This window comes from Triturus cristatus, chromosome 7 (assembly GCF_964204655.1).
Source record: "Triturus cristatus chromosome 7, aTriCri1.1, whole genome shotgun sequence".
NCBI classification, from domain to species: domain Eukaryota; kingdom Metazoa; phylum Chordata; class Amphibia; order Caudata; family Salamandridae; genus Triturus; species Triturus cristatus.
Genome location: NC_140590.1, coordinates 1,626,007,358 through 1,626,027,967, shown reverse-complemented (window position 1 = coordinate 1,626,027,967; position 20,610 = coordinate 1,626,007,358). Strand labels below are relative to the sequence as shown.

Sequence of the window (20,610 nt, the reverse complement as noted above, 5' to 3'; positions counted from 1 at the left end):
TATGGCAGGTATCATTTAATACTAATTTCGGTGTTGAACAAGACAATCTCCTTTGTTAGTACTGAGTTGCAACGAGTTGACAGCCATGCAGGTCATATTGCTTGCAGTTTTGTTAGGCCAGGATTCCTCTTTTGTACTGATTTAAGAGGAATAATAAGTGTCTGAATCTCCTTTTTTCTGTCAATCAGAATAACTTAGCAAGGGTTGAATGTGTGTTTCAAAAACTGCTGTAAAATGTAAATAAATTAGCTTATCACCCTCGTACTAGTTCGACTTGAGAGAACACAAAAAGCAAATGAGGTTCTTAGAAATGTATACATCAATCCCATGGATATGGTAATGCACAGCCATATTATTATTTTTTTTAAACAACACAGTTGTGAAGCAAAACTCAGATACATGGAATGCTTGAATTAATCTCATACACTGGTAATTACTTTGGGCCACATCCCAGTACATCATTATATTGCACACCATGCCACCTCAGTTTGGACCCAACTACATGCAAATCAGTCTTGACCCTGCTACATTGGGAGTGATCCAGCTCTAACTGCCAAACCAAGACCAAGTTTTGGGTTGTGCCGAGAGGACCTGGCTTGGTAGCTGTGGCTGGACTGTTTCTTTTGGAGCAGGGTCAAGACTGAATTGCAAATTGCTGGTTCTAATCTGAGGTGCTATGGTGGACAAAAGAATGATGGGTTGGAATGCTACCACAAGCAATTGACAGTAGTTAGACTTATTGTAAGCATCCCCTATTCATCTTTTGAGTGTTAGATGTACCGTCCTAAGTGTCCAAATGTATGACTAGACACGGGTCCCTTGCTCACTGTGCCACTGGAACCAAGCTTCATCCGACGGAAGTTCCCCAATCAAAGTAATACCGGTCTTGGGTTGCCTGTGTTCCTGTTTGGAGAGGACCTGGCTTGGCAGTCTGGGCTCGACTGTTCCTATTCAAGCAGGGTCAATACTGATTTGCATATGGCTGAGTCTCATGTGAGGTGGTAAGGTGAGCAAAAGAACTATGGGTTGGAATGCTACCCGAGCAATTGGCAGTGGGTAGAATTATTACAAGCATCCTACCAGCACCTTTTGGGCATTTGTTGACTCCTCTCATCATGCCTGTATTACACTGTCCTGATGGTACATCTTTATCTGGTTCTAATGGTTGCTAGGGTCAGTGGAGTAGTCGTTCTGCTACTTCCTTTCTAACTTGCAGCAATCGTATTTCAGGGCTTTTACTTCTGGGGATAAAACACTTTTCGGAATACATTTCTGGGTTTTTATTTTAGCCACACAAGTATTCCACATCTTTTACAGATTATTCATGTGATGTGATCATCCACAGGGAAATTGCTGTACATTTTTTTTTAAAGTGGAAGAAATACATTTATCATGAGAACGGCTTACAAAAGCTCTGTCATGATCCAGATGCCAGTGGGCCATATAGTTGCACTTCAGAACCATTCAGCATTTATGCGTAGTGACTCACTCTAAAGATAAAGTTACCCTGTCCCCAGGCTTTATGCTATTTGTGTTTGCGATTTGTATTAGATTGGAACAAAAGAGTATCCAGGATAGCATTCATTTTCAGCAGGTTTAGGGTGCTAAAATCTAACTTCCCTAAAAAGTCCAATGTGTGTCTGAAGATGACCCAAGGAGGGTAATCGTATGTGGTTTCTAGACCTCATGTCACAAGCTGCAAGAGGAACAAAATTATATACATTGCCGCACCCCTTACAGAAAAAAACACAAGTACAGGCTAATAATCAAATCCAATTTATTTATTATAAAATGTTTTCTTAAACAATGTCTTCAAGAATGCAACCTCTAGCTAAGATTGCACTAATGAACGTGTGCTGGAGTCCATTCATGATCCCCACATATCACTCCAAGGCAGCGATACAGTGCAAAGATTGTTGTTTTTTCACGAGATTGCCAGCTCTAGAGACTGCATCATTCTCTCAAGAGGTTCCAAAGAGGAAATTTTATTTCTCATCTCCAAAGTGCGCACTCGTGTGGGTACGTATGTATTGGTGTACAAAAACACAGAATAGATGTCCTCAACTGAAATGTTTAAGGAAGCTTCTTGCTTCACCAGAAAGTGCATGTCTAGAGAAGGACATTTTCTCAACATTGAGCATTCAGATAGTTGTGTTCCTTTCCAAGGAGCATGACCACATGGGTTCTCATGTCCGAAGATGCAGATACCATTCCTTCCTTGTAGACAATAAGTTTGAAGAGAAAAACTCTGCACCTGAGAATGCATACATAGCAGGCCTTCTCTCCAGTGAGCTAATCTAGAGACAGGACATCTTCAAAGGAAGTTATTGAGGTAGAAGTTTATTCTTCTGTAGACACCATTAAGAAAGGTGTCTTCTCTTTGAAGAATACACAGATATACTGCCTCGCTATTACTAGCGCGCCTAAAGATGAACTAGCCTGTTCGGAAAATGTCCTTGTGGGATCGTGCCTTTCCAAAAGAAGCACCAACATTTCTTCCTGGCACAAGAGAATGTACATCAAGCGGTTTCCCCAACAATAAGAAGGTTTACGATTGTTCTTAATTTCAATCAACTGCTCTGAAATCCTTTGTCCGACCAAGCGTATGTTTGAGTGGCAGGTTCTCTAAATGGAATAGCGCTTTCACCAGACAGCCACAGGAAAGTATTTCAATTTCCAGTTGATCAAATACTTTTGCATTCATCATATGTAATTCCTGATCTCAACCGCAAAATTATCCTCTCCCTTCTTGAAAGACAACTTTCAATGCTTTTCTTGTCAGGGGAAAAATCTTGTCTGAGGTGCCTCTTCCTCGGTCAACGCAACACTTTGGGCATTTTGGAATGTTCTAAGAAAGATGTAAAATCAATATTACTAGGAATGCAGAAATGCAGAACAGTTTCACAGTAACGGACACACATGTTCCACAAACATTCATGCAAACGATCAAACTAAAATAGCAACACATTTGCCTTTACAAGTTAAGGCGCTCACATCCTGTTCCTAGTACGCACAGGTGAACAATGACCATCTATTACAAACCACACTTACAGTAAAGCAGTGTGGATGGGCATAGCTTTATCTTCAATCAACCTGAATAGCTTCATATCAGCAGACACCACATGTAAACTATCAGCAGCTGATATAACTGAGGTACAAGATAATCTAACAAAAGGGAGTTTGTCACGAAGATACACAACCTTATTGAAAATGGGAAAAACTGGGAAGTAGGAGCTTGGATCTGCACAGTTAGAACTAGTGCTAATAGTTTTACACGCAAGCTTGGCAGATCAAAGAAAGAATGCATGCATCCCAGCTGGAAGAGGAGTTCGCTGTTCTAGAGGTCATTGCACACCGGAGCAAACAGAGAAACCATCTCAGATCTTCCATGATAGCATTTATACAGAGTATAAGCTGGTCAACAATCAAAAGACTATTGGGATTGCAGAGCTGAGAAATGAGACAAGACATGAATACAGAAGGGCGGACAAGGCCATCTGTAGCCCTTCATGGTGGCAGGAGCCCATTCTGCCCTCTTACCCAACACTTTACGGCGTGGCAAAACCTGTATATCAGAATGTGAATGTAGGAAGTACTTGGGTGTAGTTATCCTTATGTATGAAAGCAGAAATGTAAACAACGGAAGGGTGAGAGCTGCTAAAAAAAACTGAATTTTAGAGGTAGGCCTTCATGTTGGGAAAGTTGCTGCCTTCAGACCCTGTACCTGGCACAAAGGGGTTTGCGAGCAGTAAGTTTTGAAGGGCTTTTAAAGAACATATGGTGCTATATGGCCACTTCAAGGTAGTGGGTTTATGTTCTCCGAATGAGGTTTAGGGAGAAGTGATCTGCAAGGAAAAAGCAGTAAGAGAGTCGCAAAGTCAGCGAGATGAAAGAGTTTATACAAGAAATAGATGAGAAATTATGAAATTCAGAGCCAAATCAACTTGACAATTAACACGCAACAATTTTAAATGCAACCACTGTGTAATGGAATCCAATAGGGCATAACAAGGTATCCGTTTTACACTGTCCTTCCCTGCAATACTGATCCTTTAAATATTGTGTGCCAAAGAGAGGGTTCCGAGGACCATATCCCATCTCCAAGCTGTAGGTGATACTTACTTTCCGAGGAACAATCACCAGACCCAGGTCAATGACCTGCAGCTGACTTTATGGACTACTGATATAACAAATCAGAGGTTGAGTGTTGCCCTGTTCATCAAATGTATTGCTTCTAATATAATGTAGTTGTCATTCACTGCTGCACAATGTCACGGGGCACAGGGTTTTGTCCTGTAATTGAGATGTGTTAATGTCTGATGAAAAAGTTACTTAAGTCTGGTAACAGTATTTCTGGTGGATACACCACGTCTCCACAGATAACTCAGGTTATGAATACTCCTTCCAGGCCTAGGCTGCTCCAGAAACAGTTTTCCCCTCCAATGACTTTCCAAAACCACCAGGTGGCGCCATGCAGCTGAAGCTGCGAATCCCCCTCCAGACATGGTATGAGCAGAGTATATTTGGCACCAACCAACGCACACATCAGTTCCTGTTTTTTTGCACCACATTGAGGCGGGCGGAGAGGAGCTGAGAGCCACAACAGTGACAACTACAGCACATTAACCTGTTCGAGTACTTTGGGATATTGTCTATCATGAAAGTAGCTCATCGGGGAGGTGAGAGTGCAATGAGGAATCTTCAGAAAGATTGTGTCCACCAGAAACATCATTACTAGAGTTAAGTATAATTACTTCTTACAGATACATTTTCCTGCGGATTCCTCACATTATCAATGAGCCACAATTTATTATCACGCTGGGAGGTGGGATTGAGTACTGCCAGTCAACCAAAGAAAACATGCATGAGGGAAATTCCATTGGAGGTGCAGCTCCACTTGTGGTCTTGCAGCAATCTTGCAGAGGGTATTGGCTCTCACAATGAGGGAGCCTGCAAGATGGGCTGCTACTGGCAAGACTTCCCATCGCTGCACCAATGTCCATTGACACATCACCTTCCATCATAGGGTCCATGACCCAACACCACCTATTTGTCAATATAATGGACAGTAGTTGTGTTGTATGACAGAATCTGGAGATGCCCCATGAGATGGAAGGGAAGAAGGCCTTCAGGACAAGATGGACCGCCTGCAGCTCAAGCGCATGCATGTGTGCAGGGGCTTCTCTGACACGTCTCTTCTGCCTTGTCCCTCCGGTAAGCGTCAAAGCCCAGCGAGAATGCATCTGTGACCACTGTTGCCTGACCCAGTGGATGGCTGAATCAACAACCCTCAGAAAGCGAATTGGGGTTCATCCACCAAGGCAGATTTTGATGCACCGACTGGTTGATCTGCACCTTAGCACAGAGATTTTCTTGGTGTTGAAGACACTACCTCCTCAGACACCAGTAAAGGACTCTTTTTCGCCACCTTGTGTGGTCTTGAGTTATAACCAACCTCTCTAATGCTTTAAGATGCACTGTTAGACCGAAGTCCCAGTATTAACAGTGCTTCGAAGGTCATGTTCTATTGGCTAAAAGGTTCTGGATGGTATCGAAGGTCACTAGGACAGCGAAGCGTCAAGGATATGATCCAATGTTCTGGTTTATGTCAGAATTGTGTACGTCAGAACAAAAAGCATCATGTCATTTCGGATGATATCCAATTGGTTATATCATTACAGGTGTGAAGTTATACAGTTAACTGTGAAAGAAATCTAAAGAGAGGTCATCTTACCTAATTCTGATCAGAACCGATCTCTTACTGGAGCTTTAGTTTGGAGTGTTTTCTATTGGTCAGAAAAGGAAATGTTAAAATCTTCAAGCATATGCATCTGTTTCTTGATTTACATTTGATTACATCAAACTTTGATAAGAGCTGGACCAATTGTAAGTGTGTAGGTGTTCTTATCAGACCGGGAGAATGGCCAGAATGCTCTTTATAAACCCCTGCCTTCTGGAGCAAGGCTTCGCTGCTGCTAGAAGTATGGTTTGGATGCTGAAGGGAGATGGAGAAAGTGTGCACTTTCCACTGGCACATCTTATCTGGCTAAAGTGGAGCATCTTGAGGTTAGGACCCAGGAGAATTAATCTTTAATGAGAGTGGTTAAACCATTCTGCTAAAGGACATGGAATGACAAATCTTAAAAGGATTTACCCATGTGCCTACAATTTCCAAAGTATGAGGTCTGATTGTGTGTTGGTGACAACTGCTTGGCTTGTTCTGAGTTGTTAATTGTTACTAATCTAATCACGAATATCTGATTATGAATTATGGTAGAGACCAATTAGTATAGGGTTTTAGTCTCTAGATATAAAACCAATTAATAACAGTTTGTTTTTAATTTAATGACAAATGTGTTCTAATTTCTGTGTTTTGTCTCATTCCATTGATGGCTTGGACCAATTCTTTTATGATGATACACTAGATGTTCTTTCAAATAATAACCAGATCTCCTTTCCAGATATAGTGAATTAAATTAAATACAAAACAATATTGTTGTTTGTCAAATACTAGAGTATAGTGTTCAAGGTTTCTCTTCTATAAACCTGCGGGTCCCTTTACAGGTATAATGTTTAAGTTAAAATAATAAGCTATAAATATTAATTGCAGGATACTCACATTTAGTTAACTTTCATCATGACAAAAATAGAAATCAATGAATTAATCCAACAACCATAGAAAGCAGCAGTCAAAAACAATTCGCACCTCCCACCTGTCCCAGCAATTAAGTATTATGCACACCCTATCACAGTATCCTCTTCACCTGGATACCACTGCTATGCAGTAAATACAATTTCACAAACATACTGGTGCACCAGAAAAGACTGTGAAGTCGAATCAAGTTGTGCACTACTCCATTTCTCTTTATTGTATATACCAAAAAGCATAAATATTCTCATTGTGCAAATTTAAATTGTCATAGCCAACATGTTTCATTCACCACCATGAACGTCTTCAGGGCATTCCAATGCAAACACCAATCACTAATTAGTGATCCTGCACACACAATAATAAGGTCTCCTATTGTACATATTCCACTGTTTAGGACATTAATTCATTATTCAAATTGTAAATCTTCTACTCAGATCCTCATATTCTGTATTAGACCCAGCTCATTAAGGACACCTAAATCCATGTCTGAATGGGAGCTCCATGGATAAAGGACACTCAGCTAAAAACCATTACGTGCGGAGCTTTTTTGGGGTGCACCTCACGTTCGTGAAAAAATATCAATGGCTTATTTTCTTGAGTAAAGAAACTTGGCTTGATTGTGCTTTGTCCTCACTAGGATAATTTGGGGTGAAAGTCAGGAAAAACATTTGGGACCTGGGGAGAAGCTCACAATAGGGCCTTGACCTTTTCCTTTGCCACGTGGGTGACACTTTTCCTTATCGACCCCTATGCCTTGATGGTGTTGCCACCGTTTTCGAAATCGGCACTGATGAACAGGCATATTGAAATGGGGCGGCAGCGGTACCCAAATTGGTTTGGACTTCCTCATACAAAAGTCGCAGGCCATGGAGTCATGTTCTAAACCCAGATACCACATTCTGTCCCCATAGGGTCCTAGAGGACCTCTTCTTGCAGAACCACCTGCAAGGCTTAAAAACTTGAGGCCTTTTGACGTAGTTGCTGTTGAAAGTGGGGCAAATTGTTGACAAGAGAGAGGGAGCTCTTGATCGTGTCTATGAGGCACAAAAAATACTCTGATGATGTCACATTTGGAGGGGGATGCATAAGGCAAATGCTACTTACCAGTATGCATCTGTTCTTGGCATGTAGAGCTGCAGATCTACACACTGTGCATAGATCGCCATCTGGTGTTGGGCACGGATTTTTGCAGTTGTTTTTCCTCTTGGAAAGTCTTTGGAAGTCACGAGGTATGTGACTCCTCCTTTGGATCGTATTGCGCATGGGCATCGGCTCCATCCTCGTATTGTTTTTCGCCAGCAGGGAAATGATGGAGCGTAGCAAGAAACAGAGAAGATGCCCATGTGTGTTGTATCTAAATAAGATAAACTGGTACTGATAAAGGTAGCCGGGGAGGCGGGTGGGCGTATGTAGATCTGCAGCTCTACATGCCAAGAACAGATTTATACTGGTAAGTAGCATTTGCCGTTCGAGGCATATGAGCTGTGTTGGAAAAACCCCACTCCCCCACCGGAAAGGGTGGTGGTAACGGGGTCTCTCCAGACATACACAGTGGTAGCTTGGCTCGAGTGGTCAGGGGTCAGGCACCGTGTTAAGCATACGCAATACCCATACAATAACCATGCGTGCATCCGTTCCAAAAACGACACTACACCTTAAAAATTATGAAAATATCTCTGTGTTTATCTTCTTTTCTCTTAGTTGCTGATTGAATAAATAATAATACAATCACAGTACACAAGCTTCTCCTTAAAAAGTGCAGGTCAAATAAATAGTAATACTTTACAGGTGCAATAAATAGGTTCAGGTCAAATAAATACTATGAGGGAATAAATACTGTACAGAAATAAGTTAGCTCAGGACAATAAATACATTACAGGAATAACTTAGATAAATACAATAAATACAGTACCCTCAATAAATAATACCAGCCAACAATGACATTTGTAAAATCAGATCACATTTAAAATACTATGGGCTGATTTGGCCCAGTCACAGCTTGTGGTTAGGTGGATGGCCTGTGGGTGTCTAACCTAGCTTGGGTAAGGCTGAGGCTAAAACTGAGGTAGATCAAGGGTAATCTAGGAATCTGGCTCTCCCAAACTACACCACCCCTCACACAGGTCACTGTATCAGTCTCAGTCCACCCCTGGCACTTCCAGGCTGGTTCTAACACCTCTTTATCCCTTAGGATGGTCTTTTAGAGCTCCACAGGGCCTTAGGCGCCCTCTATTCCACTTACTGCCCTTTCTATGAAGCTCCGACGCCGCTGGAGTCGTGTTGACGCTGTGAGGCGGTTCCGGTTCGATGTCGGCGGCCTCGGCACAATGTCAGTTCTTGACGACGCCGGTAGGCGGTTCCGGTTCGATGTCGGCAGCCTCGGCTCGATGTCGATCTCCGATTCGATGACGTCGGGCTGTCTTGGCTCGATGTCGACTTCGGGCGGCTCCGGTTCGATGTCGGCGGCCTCGGCTCTATGTCGACCTTCGATTCGATGACGTCGGGCTGTCTTGGCTCGATGTCGACTTCCGCCGGCTCCGGAGTGCGACCTCCACTCCCGACCTCCGGCACGATTCTCTTCAGGTTCCGGCGACTCCGGAGTGCGACCTCCACTCCCGACCTCCGGCACGATTTTCTTCAGGTTCCGGCGACTCCGGAGTGCGATCTCCACTCCCGACCTCCGGCACGCTTCACCTCGGTCTCCGGCGACTCCGGAGGGCGGACTTTACTCCCCCGTCGACGCCGCTCACTCGACCTCGGGTGACTTCCTCCTCGACCTCTGGTACTCCTCACAACCTCCGTCGGCGCCCTCTCTCGACCTCTGGCGGCTCCGGGTACGACGTCTGCTTTCCAGTCAGCGCCGCTTCTCCACCTCGGGCTCCAGGTCTCAGGCTTCTCGACGTCGGACTCCAGGGAAACCAATAAACAGGTCAGATTCTTGCTTTTCTTTACTTCTAAGGCCTGTTCCTGCTGTCCAGGTCCTTAAGATGGTTTTTCTTGCTTTCTCCCACACAGGGCTCCAGGCTGGGCTCAGTCAGTAGGGACTAGTATCAAGGGTGGGTTTATGGACCCCACTCCAGGCACAAGTTTCCACCCCTGCTGCCTCACTCCTTCCTCCTTCAGGTTTCTGCTGCTCTCTCTTCACCAGTCAGGTGCCAACTGCCAGCTCCAACTGTCAACTCTGACTTAGCTTCCCAACATTCCAAACCGCCTCCAACTGTCACAGGGTTCTGGAATGTTCTGGAAGGTGCAGGTAGGTTCCAGTGGGTTCTGATGAGGTCACAGGTGGCCACCATTTTGTGCTCCAGGCCCTCAGACAGAAGTTCCAGGGGTAGATAAAATGGCTCCCTGAATCTGCATCAATACGAAAAAGTCTGGTGGTTCCCAAAAAGGAAAAATACTAACAGGGTTTGAGGCAAAAGTGGGACAAAATAAATAATGATGAGGAGGGACCACCCAAAGGGCTGACAGGTCTAACACGCGTCCCCTCCAGCTGAAAGTGGGGAGAGCTACCCAACCCCTTGGGAGTTCTCATCACTAAGGCGGAAATACCTTGAGAGACCGTCTGCATTGGCGTGGTCCACTCCAGGCCGATGTTCCACCTGAAAGTCCATTCCCTGTAGGGAAATAGACCACCTCAACAACTTGGGATTCTCCCCCTTCATCTGCATCAGCCAACGAAGGGGTCTGTGGTCGGTCTGAACCAGGAAGTGCGAGCCAAACAGGTATGGCCGCAACTTCTTCAGAGCCCATACCACTGCAAAGGCTTCACGCTCTATTGCACTCCACTTCTGTTCCCTGGGAAGTAGTCTCCGGGATAGGAAGACCACGGGTTGATCCAGACCCTCTTCATTGAGTTGCGATAACACTGCCCCAATGCCATGTTCTGATGCATCCGTCTGGACAATGAACTCCTTGGAAAAGTCTGGGGCCCTTAAGACCGGGGCCTCGCACATGGCTTGCTTCAGCTTCACGAAGGCCTGCTGACAAGCCTCCGTCCAGACTACCCGTCGAGGTTGTTTCTTGGACGTAAGCTCAGTGAGGGGGGCTACGATGGTACCGTACCCCTTCACGAAGCGGCGGTAGTATCCCGTGAGGCCCAGAAAAGCTCGGACCTCAGTCTGTGTCTTGGGGGGTTCCCAGGCCATGATGGCCTCGATCTTCGCCTGGAGGGGTTGCACCGCTCCCCTACCCACCAAGTGTCCAAGGTACACTACCGACCCCTGCCCGATCTGGCACTTGCTGGCCTTGATCGTCAATCCAGCTTGTCTCAGGGCCTGGAGAACAGCTTGCAGGTGACGCAAGTGATCCTCCCAGCTGTTACTGAAGACGGCTATGTCATCCAGATAAGCAGCAGAGAAACTCTCCATTCCAGTGAGGATCTGGTTCACCAGACGCTGAAACGTGGCAGGTGCGTTCTTGAGCCCAAAGGGCATCACACAGAACTGGTAGTGGCCATTGGGCGTGGAGAAGGCTGACCTTTCCCTAGCTCCATCAGTCAAAGAGATCTGCCAGTACCCAGAAGTAAGGTCAAAGGTACTTAGATATTGGGCAGCTCCCAGCCGGTCAATCAATTCATCCGCCCTCGGGATCGGATGAGCATCAGTTTTGGTTACTGAATTCAGTCCCCGGTAGTCCACACAGAACCTCAGTTCCGGTTGGGCACCCGGTGGTGCAGCTTTTGGTACTAACACCACCGGACTGGACCAGGGGCTGCTAGAAGGTTCGATCACTCCTAGCTCCAGCATCTTAGTGACTTCACTGTTAATGCTGGCCTTCACCTTGTCTGACATCCGGTAGATCTTGGACTTCACAGGTGGGCTGTCTCCTGTGTCCACATCATGGACGCACAGGTGAGTCCTACCCGGAACAAGGGAGAACAACGAAGAGTACTGTCCCAGGACCTGGCGGCAGTCCTCCTGCTGTTCAGGAGTTAGAGATGGGGAGAGAATCACTCCCTCCACCAACCCATCCCTTTCTTGAGACGCAAACAAATCTGGGAGAGGCTCGCTTTCCGCGTCCTCTGCTCCGTCAGTCACCATCATCAAGAGGACTTCGGGCCTCTCGTGGTGGGGTTTGAGGCGGTTGGCGTGCAGCACCCGTAGGGGCTGACGAGGGGTCTTCAGGTCCACCAAGTAGGTAGCCTTACCCTTCTTCTCCAACACCTCAAAGGGTCCTGACCAGCGATCCTGGAGGGCGCTAAGCTCTCCTGGTTCGATCACCCACACCTTCTGGCCAGGCTCCAACTCCACCGGGTGAGCATTGTGGTCATACCACGCCTTCATCACTGCTTGGCTGGCTTCCAAGTTGTCAGAAGCTTGCTTCCACAACTTAGCCATTTGGCTCCGGAAGGCCAGCATGTAGCTCACCACGTCCTGGGGAAGCTTTCTGGGAGTTCTTTCCCATCCGTCTCTCACCAGGTTGAGAGGTCCACGTACAGGGTGCCCATACAGAAGCTCGAAGGGGCTGAAGCCCACTCCCTTCTGTGGCACTTCCCTGTAAGAAAAGAGTAGACAGGGTAGGAGGACGTCCCATTTCCTCCGCAGGCTTTCAGGCAGACTTCTGATCATGCCTTTCAAGGTTTTGTTAAACCTCTCCACCAGACCATTGGTCTGGGGGTGGTAAGGAGTGGTGAACCGGTATGTCACTCCACACTCCTTCCACATCGCCCGCATGTACGCTGACATGAAGTTGGTCCCCCTGTCGGACACAACTTCCTTGGGAAAACCCACTCGGGTAAAGATTCCCATCAGGGCCCTAGCCACAACAGGTGCTGTAATGGTCCTCAGAGGTATTGCCTCTGGGTACCGTGTGGCATGATCCACCAAAACCAGGATAAACCTGTGACCAGCTGTAGTAGGTGGATCTAACGGACCCACAATGTCGATGCCCACCCTTTCAAAGGGGGTGCTAACGACAGGAAGTGGTTCCAGGGGAGCTTTTAGCTTCACCCCTGTTTTCCCACTGGCTTGGCAAGACACACATGTCCGGCAGTAGGTATCGGACGACACTTTCATTTGAGGCCAATAAAAGTGTGGGACAAGACGGGCGAAGGTCTTGTCTTGCCCCAGGTGTCCTGCCAAGGGGATCTCGTGAGCCAACTCCAGAAGGAAGGCTCGATAACGTTGAGGGACTACCAAGGCTCGTGACGATCCATGTAGGGGTGCCTTGGGTTCACTGTAGAGGAGGCCATCCTCCCAGTAAACACTGTAGTTCCCTTCAACGTTCCCTGCTGCCTGGGCTTTGGCCTGTCGCCTCAGCCCCTCAAGGGTAGGGCACTCCCTCTGGCCCTGGCAGAATTCCTCCCTGGACGGGCCTCCCTCCACGTGCCACTCGGCCGGGATGGGTAGGTCCTCCAGTTCGGTAACATCCCCCACCGCAGACTCCTGGTCCACCACCTCCGGTGGCCTATCCGTCCTACGGGGTGCGGACGCCGAGGCAGGCTCCTCCTGTCCTCGGTTCTTCCCTTGACTGGCAGCTGGCTGGGCCTTTGTTCCAGGCTCCAGCCGAAACGAACTCCCTCTCCGGGTAGTCGCGGACCTTGTGCTCACACAGGCCCAGTCAGGTGTACCCAGCATCTCAGTATGAGTCCGGTATTCCACCTCCTTCCAAGCATTGTGCTCCATGTCATTCCCCAGTAGACAATCGACTGGCACGGCAGGGCTTACGGCAACTCGAAGTGAACCTGCAACCCCCTCCCATTCAAAGGGAACCTCGGCCACCGGATAGTGGCCTGTTCTGCCGTCAGCCATCGCGGCTGGGTGGAGTACATCAGGAATTACCTGCTCTGGAGACACCAGTTGGCTACGTACCATAGTCATACTGGCTCCTGTGTCTCTCAGAGCCTCCCCTCTTTGGCCGTTGATGGTGACCCACTGCCCATACTTTACGGTATTTGCGGGCACCTGGATCTTAGGAACCATCTCCCGTTCTCCCAGGGACACTAAAGTGACACCCGCCCACTCCCTTCCCTTAATTAAAGGCATCCCCTCCCCGAGCACTACACTAGCTACTCCGGGGGTCTTTCCTCCAATGGGAGGGGGTGGTCGTTTCGGGCACTTCGCATCTCCCTTATAGTGTCCAACGCCACCGCACTCGTAGCAATGGACAACCCTTGGCTGCTGACTCTGGCCAGGATTAGGGTTTCTGGGTGGGTTAGCCCTAGGGGTGAATCCTGTTCCCTTCCCTTGGAAGTTATTTTGGGGGCCTTTGGAGAACTCCTTTTTCTTTTCCCCTCCCTCTTTCTTCTGGGGGGCGCCCTGTCCGGCATTTTGAGTATCCCCTCCAGTCCCCCTTGTGGACACCCGGGTACTAGCCCAAATGTCCGCCTCCTCAGCAAGCTTCCGGGGATTGGTCAGCTTGCTATCCACCAGGTGTTGACGCAGTTCAGGGAAACATTTTTCGAGCAGATGTTCCTTCAGTACTAAATCAAACAACCCCTCGTAGTTCCTCACTTCACTGCCCTGAATCCAACCCTCTAGTGCCTTCTTTGCATAGTCCAGGAAGTCCACCCAATTCTGTGTGCCCAGTTTGTTACTACCCCTGAACTTCTGTCTGTACTTTTCGGGTGTTAGTCCAAACTTTCTTATGAGCGCCACCTTCATGGTGGGGTAGTGGGTCTGCTCATCCTCCTCTAGGGCCAATAAAGCATCCCTACCAGCTGGAGGCATGTACTTGTACAATCCCGCTCCCCAGTACTTCTCTGGAACCCCATGGGCCCTTAACGAGACCTCATAGGCCGCTAGCCACTTGGCAATATCGTTGCCCACTCCATAGCTAGCTACTATGTCCTTTGGCAGGTAGGGTTTGGGTTCCCTGGTGAACTCTCTTTCTTGGTCTTTGCTGCCACCATTAGTAACAGTTTGTGCCCCGATTCTTAGGATCTGAAGATCTATCTCTTTCAGCCTTAGCTCATGAGCCATCCTCTGTTCCTCCTTCTCTTTCTCTAGCCTTGCTAAGTCCCATGTGAGCTGTCTTTTCTCCCTCCGGTCTGTTAACTCCACTTCAGACAAGCCACCGCTAGAGGCACTGCTGCCCTTCCTGGAAATGGTTCTGGGCCCCGCTACTAGGTTCCCCACCTCAGGTTGGTACAAACCAGCTCCCTCACTGTCGGGCTCTCTATCCCTGTCCTCCTCCTCAGCCTTGCTTTCTCGTCGTGCTTCCCCCCAAGCCCTTAAGCTGGTTTGGAGTGCACCCTTCTTTGCTCCTGGGGGACAGTACACCCCCTCCCGCTGACAAAACTCCCTGAGTTGAGCCACAGTATAGGTTTCCAGGTCTTCTAAGACAAATTCCATTTTGCCCACTCAGGTCAGAAGACAGGTTTTTACAGAAGCAATGCAGGGGGGTACCTTTAATAATACCTCCTCCCACCACCAGAGTAAATTTGGAAAAAACAAAAACTCACAATTAGGAAGGCCGCTTTGAGAAAACTCCAGGTGTAGGCCTATGGACTACCCACAGTTATTGTCGAGTATGCGTAGGCACAGCTCGATCCCACCGCTGAACACCAATTATGTTGGAAAAACCCCACTCCCCCACCGGAAAGGGTGGTGGTAACGGGGTCTCTCCAGACATACACAGTGGTAGCTTGGCTCGAGTGGTCAGGGGTCAGGCACCGTGTTAAGCATACGCAATACCCATACAATAACCATGCGTGCATCCGTTCCAAAAACGACACTACACCTTAAAAATTATGAAAATATCTGTGTTTATCTTCTTTTCTCTTAGTTGCTGATTGAATAAATAATAATACAATCACAGTACACAAGCTTCTCCTTAAAAAGTGCAGGTCAAATAAATAGTAATACTTTACAGGTGCAATAAATAGGTTCAGGTCAAATAAATACTATGAGGGAATAAATACTGTACAGAAATAAGTTAGCTCAGGACAATAAATACATTACAGGAATAACTTAGATAAATACAATAAATACAGTACCCTCAATAAATAATATCAGCCAACAATGACATTTGTAAAATCAGATCACATTTAAAATACTATGGGCTGATTTGGCCCAGTCACAGCTTGTGGTTAGGTGGATGGCCTGTGGGTGTCTCACCTAGCTTGGGTAAGGCTGAGGCTAAAACTGAGGTAGATCAAGGGTAATCTAGGAATCTGGCTCTCCCAAACTACACCACCCCTCACACAGGTCACTGTATCAGTCTCAGTCCACCCCTGGCACTTCCAGGCTGGTTCTAACACCTCTTTATCCCTTAGGATGGTCTTTTAGAGCTCCACAGGGCCTTAGGCGCCCTCTATTCCACTTACTGCCCTTTCTATGAAGCTCCGACGCCGCTGGAGTCGTGTCGACGCCGTGAGGCGGTTCCGGTTCGATGTCGGCGGCCTCGGCACAATGTCAGTTCTTGACGACGCCGGTAGGCGGTTCCGGTTCGATGTCGGCGGCCTCGGCTCGATGTCGACCTTCGATTCGATGACGTCGGGCTGTCTTGGCTCGATGTCGACTTCCGCCGGCTCCGGAGTGCGACCTCCACTCCCGACCTCCGGCACGATTTTTCTTCAGGTTCCGGCGACTCCGGAGTGCGACCTCCACTCCCAACCTCCGGCACGATTCTCTTCAGGTTCCGGCGACTCCGGAGTGCGATCTCCACTCCCGACCTCCGGCACGCTTCACCTCGGTCTCCGGCGACTCCGGAGGGCGGACTTCACTCCCCCGTCGACGCCGCTCACTCGACCTCGGGTGACTTCCTCCTCGACCTCTGGTACTCCTCACGACCTCCGTCGGCGCCCTCTCTCGACCTCTGGCGGCTCCGGGTACGACGTCTGCTTTCCAGTCAGCGCCGCTTCTCCACCTCGGGCTCCAGGTCTCAGGCTTCTCGACGTCGGACTCCAGGGAAACCAATAAACAGGTCAGATTCTTGCTTTTCTTTACTTCTAAGGCCTGTTCCTGCTGTCCAGGTCCTTAAGATGGTTTTTCTTGCTTTCTCCCACACAGGGCTCCAGGCTGGGCTCAGTCAGTAGGGACTAGTATCAAGGGTGGGTTTATGGACCCCACTCCAGGCACAAGTTTCCACCCCTGCTGCCTCACTCCTTCCTCCTTCAGGTTTCTGCTGCTCTCTCTTCACCAGTCAGGTGCCAACTGCCAGCTCCAACTGTCAACTCTGACTTAGCTTCCCAACATTCCAAACCGCCTCCAACTGTCACAGGGTTCTGGAATGTTCTGGAAGGTGCTGGTAGGTTCCAGTGGGTTCTGATGAGGTCACAGGTGGCCACCATTTTGTGCTCCAGGCCCTCAGACAGAAGTTCCAGGGGTAGGTAAAATGGCTCCCTGAATCTGCATCAATACGAAAAAGTCTGGTGGTTCCCAAAAAGGAAAAATACTAACAGGGTTTGAGGCAAAAGTGGGACAAAATAAATAATGATGAGGAGGGACCACCCAAAGGGCTGACAGGTCTAACAAGCTGTGATTACACACTGTGCATAGATTATATAGCAGTACCCATCCTTAGCGGCGACGACCAGTATCTGTTGCAGTGGTTTGAAACAATGTCTTGAGTACAGCCTGGCCCACACTAGCTTGCTGCTTAGTTTGCACATCTACACAATAGTGTTTAGTGAAAGTGTGCGGTGTTTACCATGTAGCTGCTTTGCAGATATCATCTAAGGGGATGTTCCCTAAGAATGCCATGGAAGCCCCTATCTTACGTGTAGAGTGGGCTTTAGGGGGAACGGATAGTGTTCGTTTTGCTTTGTGGTAGCAAATCTGAATGCATTTGACAATCCACCCAGCTATCCCAGATTTGGAGATGGGGTTGCCTTTATGTGGTGGTGAGAAGGAAACAAACAGTTGTTTGGTTTTTGCGAAAAGGTTGTGTTCTCTCGGTGTAGTAGAGTAAGGCTCGTCGTTTTACATCTAGTGTGTGGAGAGCTCTTTCTGCAACGGTTTGTGGTTGCGAGAAGAATACGGGTAGTTCCTCAGATTGGTTTAGGTGAAAGGGAGAAATGACTTTAGGGAGGAATTTTGGATTAGTACGGAGAACAACCTTATTATGGTGTATTTGCAGAAAAGGTTCTTGAATGGTGAGTGCTTGTATCTCACTGACTCTTCTGAGGGAAGTCATGGCTACTAGAAAAGCAATTTTCCATGTTAGGAATTGAAGTTCACATTTGTGTAGAGGTTCAAAGGGAGGCCCCATTAGTCTGGTGAGAACGATGTTTAGGTTCCACACAGGTGAGGGTGGCACTCTGGGGGAAATTATTCTTTTGAGGCCTTCCATGAAGCCTTTTATGGCAGGTACTTTAAAGAGTGATAGGTGCTGCCTGTTTTGTAGGTAGGCTGCTATGGCTGCAAGGTGCAGTCGAATAGACGTGTAGGCTAGATTGCATCTCTGTAAGTGTAGTAAAAAGCATACGATGTGTTGAATGGACACATCTAAGGGATTGAAGATATTGCTGTGACAATAGACTACAAATCGTTTCCACTTGGCTGCGTAGCAAGCTCTAGTGGTAGGACGTCTAGCTTCTCTAATGAGGTTCAAACAGTCTGGGGGAGATTTAGATAACCGAATTCTCAACCTTGCAATCTTGCTCCTGAAATCCTAGACCCTGGCTCTGACTGGATCTTTAAAGACCTCCGGCGCGTGCTTGATAACTCCGTTGAGCATGGGCAGGATGGAGGTGGCCCTGTGTGTCGTGTCGAAAGTATCAAGGAGGAAGTCCTCCTCCACGGGGTCGGTATGGAGGTCCACACCGTGGTAGTGTCCAGCCCTCTGGAGTAGATGGTTGAACCCCAATGAGTCTTCTGGTGGGGATGGTCTCGAAGGGTAGAGATCATCCAGCGGGACGTTAGGAATGTCAGGAATGTTATAGTCGTCCCATGGGTCTGGGGAGCCTGTCGGAGTGGGGTCCCCTGTAGGTTGGTCATGGGGCTCGTCCCCTATGTCATCATAGACATCATCATTGTCGTCTTCCGGAGAGGGTGTGGGGGAATGATGAAGTGGGGGGGAGAAGAAGGTGGTGGAGGAGGAGGTGGAGGGGGTGGAGGAGGGGGCGAAGGTATTCTCAGAGGGGAAGTAGCAAAGTCTTTCCTCTTTGGAAGTGGAGCTGGGGCAGGCTTGTCCAGCTGTCTCTTTTTGAAGCTGAGCATCAAATGTCCAGTTTTAGGATCTTTGACCAGTGTTTTTTGCAATGGATCAGGCTTAAAAAGTTCTTCAGAGAGTGGCCTGTTCGTCGGCGCCGAAGGTTTTTTGGTTTTGGAGTCTGCACTAGTGCGCTGTTTTGCACTATGTGGCTTCGAAAGGGCTGGTTGATTACTCGGCTCCGCGATGGTATTCGGCTTCAAGATATGGGTGTCGGTGGCCTTGTGTTTTTTGCTCTGTTCCGGGGACGGTGTCGGTACCGAGGAGCTTGAGCTGGTTTTCAACGCCGAGTGCTTCGGTAAGGAGCTCGGTGCCGAGAAGGAGGCCATTTTCTTTTTCGGCGTCGGTGCGGAGGAAGGTTTCTCGGCACCGACGGTGGGCTGGCTCGAGCCCGAGCCGCCGGAAGGCTTAATAAGCTTCTTTACCGGTCCCGAAGGTGCGGTGTGGGAAGCAGTGTTCTTGGTCGTGCCTAGGCTCGGAGGCGAAGGCGTGACCGAAGCCTTTTTCTATGCCGTCGAGGGTGTGGGGGGCTGTATTTCGGTACTCACGACCCTCTGTGCCGGAGTGATGTCCTCCACATCTGAATCGTCGGCTTCGGAGGCGCTGACGAGGCCCTTGTCAGCGTGTTGCCCTTCCGGAGCGTCGACGCCTTCTCCGAAGATGTCGTCTGGGATCGCCGTCGACGAGTGTGCCATAGTTCTTCGTGCCCTTAGGTCTCGAATAGTTTTCTTGGACCGGAAGGATTTGCACGCCGGACAGTCTCGAGCCTCGTGTTCAGGGGAGAGGCAGAGGTTGCATACTTCGTGAAGATCGGTGTGGGGGAATTTGGACCCACATCGAGGGCACATCTTGAATGGAGTCCTTTCCATTAGCCAGGACCGGAGCTTGGGTAGGCCCAAAGGCCGAAATTGACGACTAGAATCGAAGGTCTTGATCGATGTGAGCCGCGTCGAGAGAGGGGATCGCAATCGAAAACAATACCGCGAAAAGGGGTGAGGATTGCGCATCGATTGGAGAACTGGAAACTGTTCGGAACCGGAGCGCGAAGATCACATCCGAGCCCGGTGGCGGAAAAAAACAATCTGAGGATGGAGTCGAAGCCCATGCGCAATACGATCCAAAGGAGGAGTCACATACCTCGTGACTTCCAAAGACTTTCCAAGAGGAAAAACAACTGCAAACATCCGGGCCCAACACCAGATGGCGATCTATGCACAGTGTGTAATCTGCAGCTCATATGCCTCGAACCTGAGGTTATCCCCTTCCCAGCCAAAGTTGCAGAGAAAATGGTCAATAGGGAACTGACACGTTTCATCGAAGAGAACTCCATCCTCGACCCGTCCCAATCCGAATTCCGAAGCAACCACAGCACGGAGACCGCCCTACTCGCTGCCACAGACGACATCCGCACCCTTCTGGACCAAGGACACTCAGCAGACCTCATCCTACTCTAACTATGAGCAGCTTTCACCACCGTCTCTCACCGCACACTAGTCGCCAGACTGCACGACTCCGTCATACAAGGAACAGCCCTGGACTGGATCCGATCGTTCCTCACCGGAAGAAGCCAGAGAATTGGACTACCACCCTTCCTCTCCGATCCTATGAAAATCACCTGCGAAGTCCCACAGGGATCATCAGTGAGCCCGACCCGCTTCAATATCTACATGGCCCCCCCCTCACAGCCATCGTCCGACAATACGGTCTCAGCATCGTATCCCACACCGACGACACCCAGCTCATCCTCTCCCTCACCCGAGACCCCACTACCGCCAAACTCAACTTCCAGAAATTAATGCAAGACGTCGCAGCTTGGATGACCAACAGCTGCCTGAAGCTCAAGGGCGAGAAGATAGAAGTCC

The 20,610-nt window shown here is 48.5% G+C and overlaps 1 protein-coding gene across 4 annotated transcripts in view; it reads right to left on the bottom strand.

Moving 5' to 3' along the window:
- Positions 1 to 1,760: 1,760 nt before the first annotated feature.
- RTEL1 (regulator of telomere elongation helicase 1) overlaps positions 1,761 to 20,610 on the bottom strand; it is a 358,799-nt gene continuing 339,949 nt past the window's right edge. For 3 of the 4 annotated variants that reach the window (XM_085619601.1, XM_085619602.1, XM_085619603.1), the window contains exon 37: positions 1,761 to 2,848. In XM_085619601.1, coding sequence (XP_085475727.1) covers positions 2,817 to 2,848 — 32 coding nt within the window. In that variant the 3' untranslated portion in view covers positions 1,761 to 2,816. Of the gene's footprint in view, positions 2,849 to 5,734; positions 5,787 to 20,610 lie in introns of all 4 variants that reach the window. The other variant, XM_085619604.1, reaches the window with a different exon arrangement.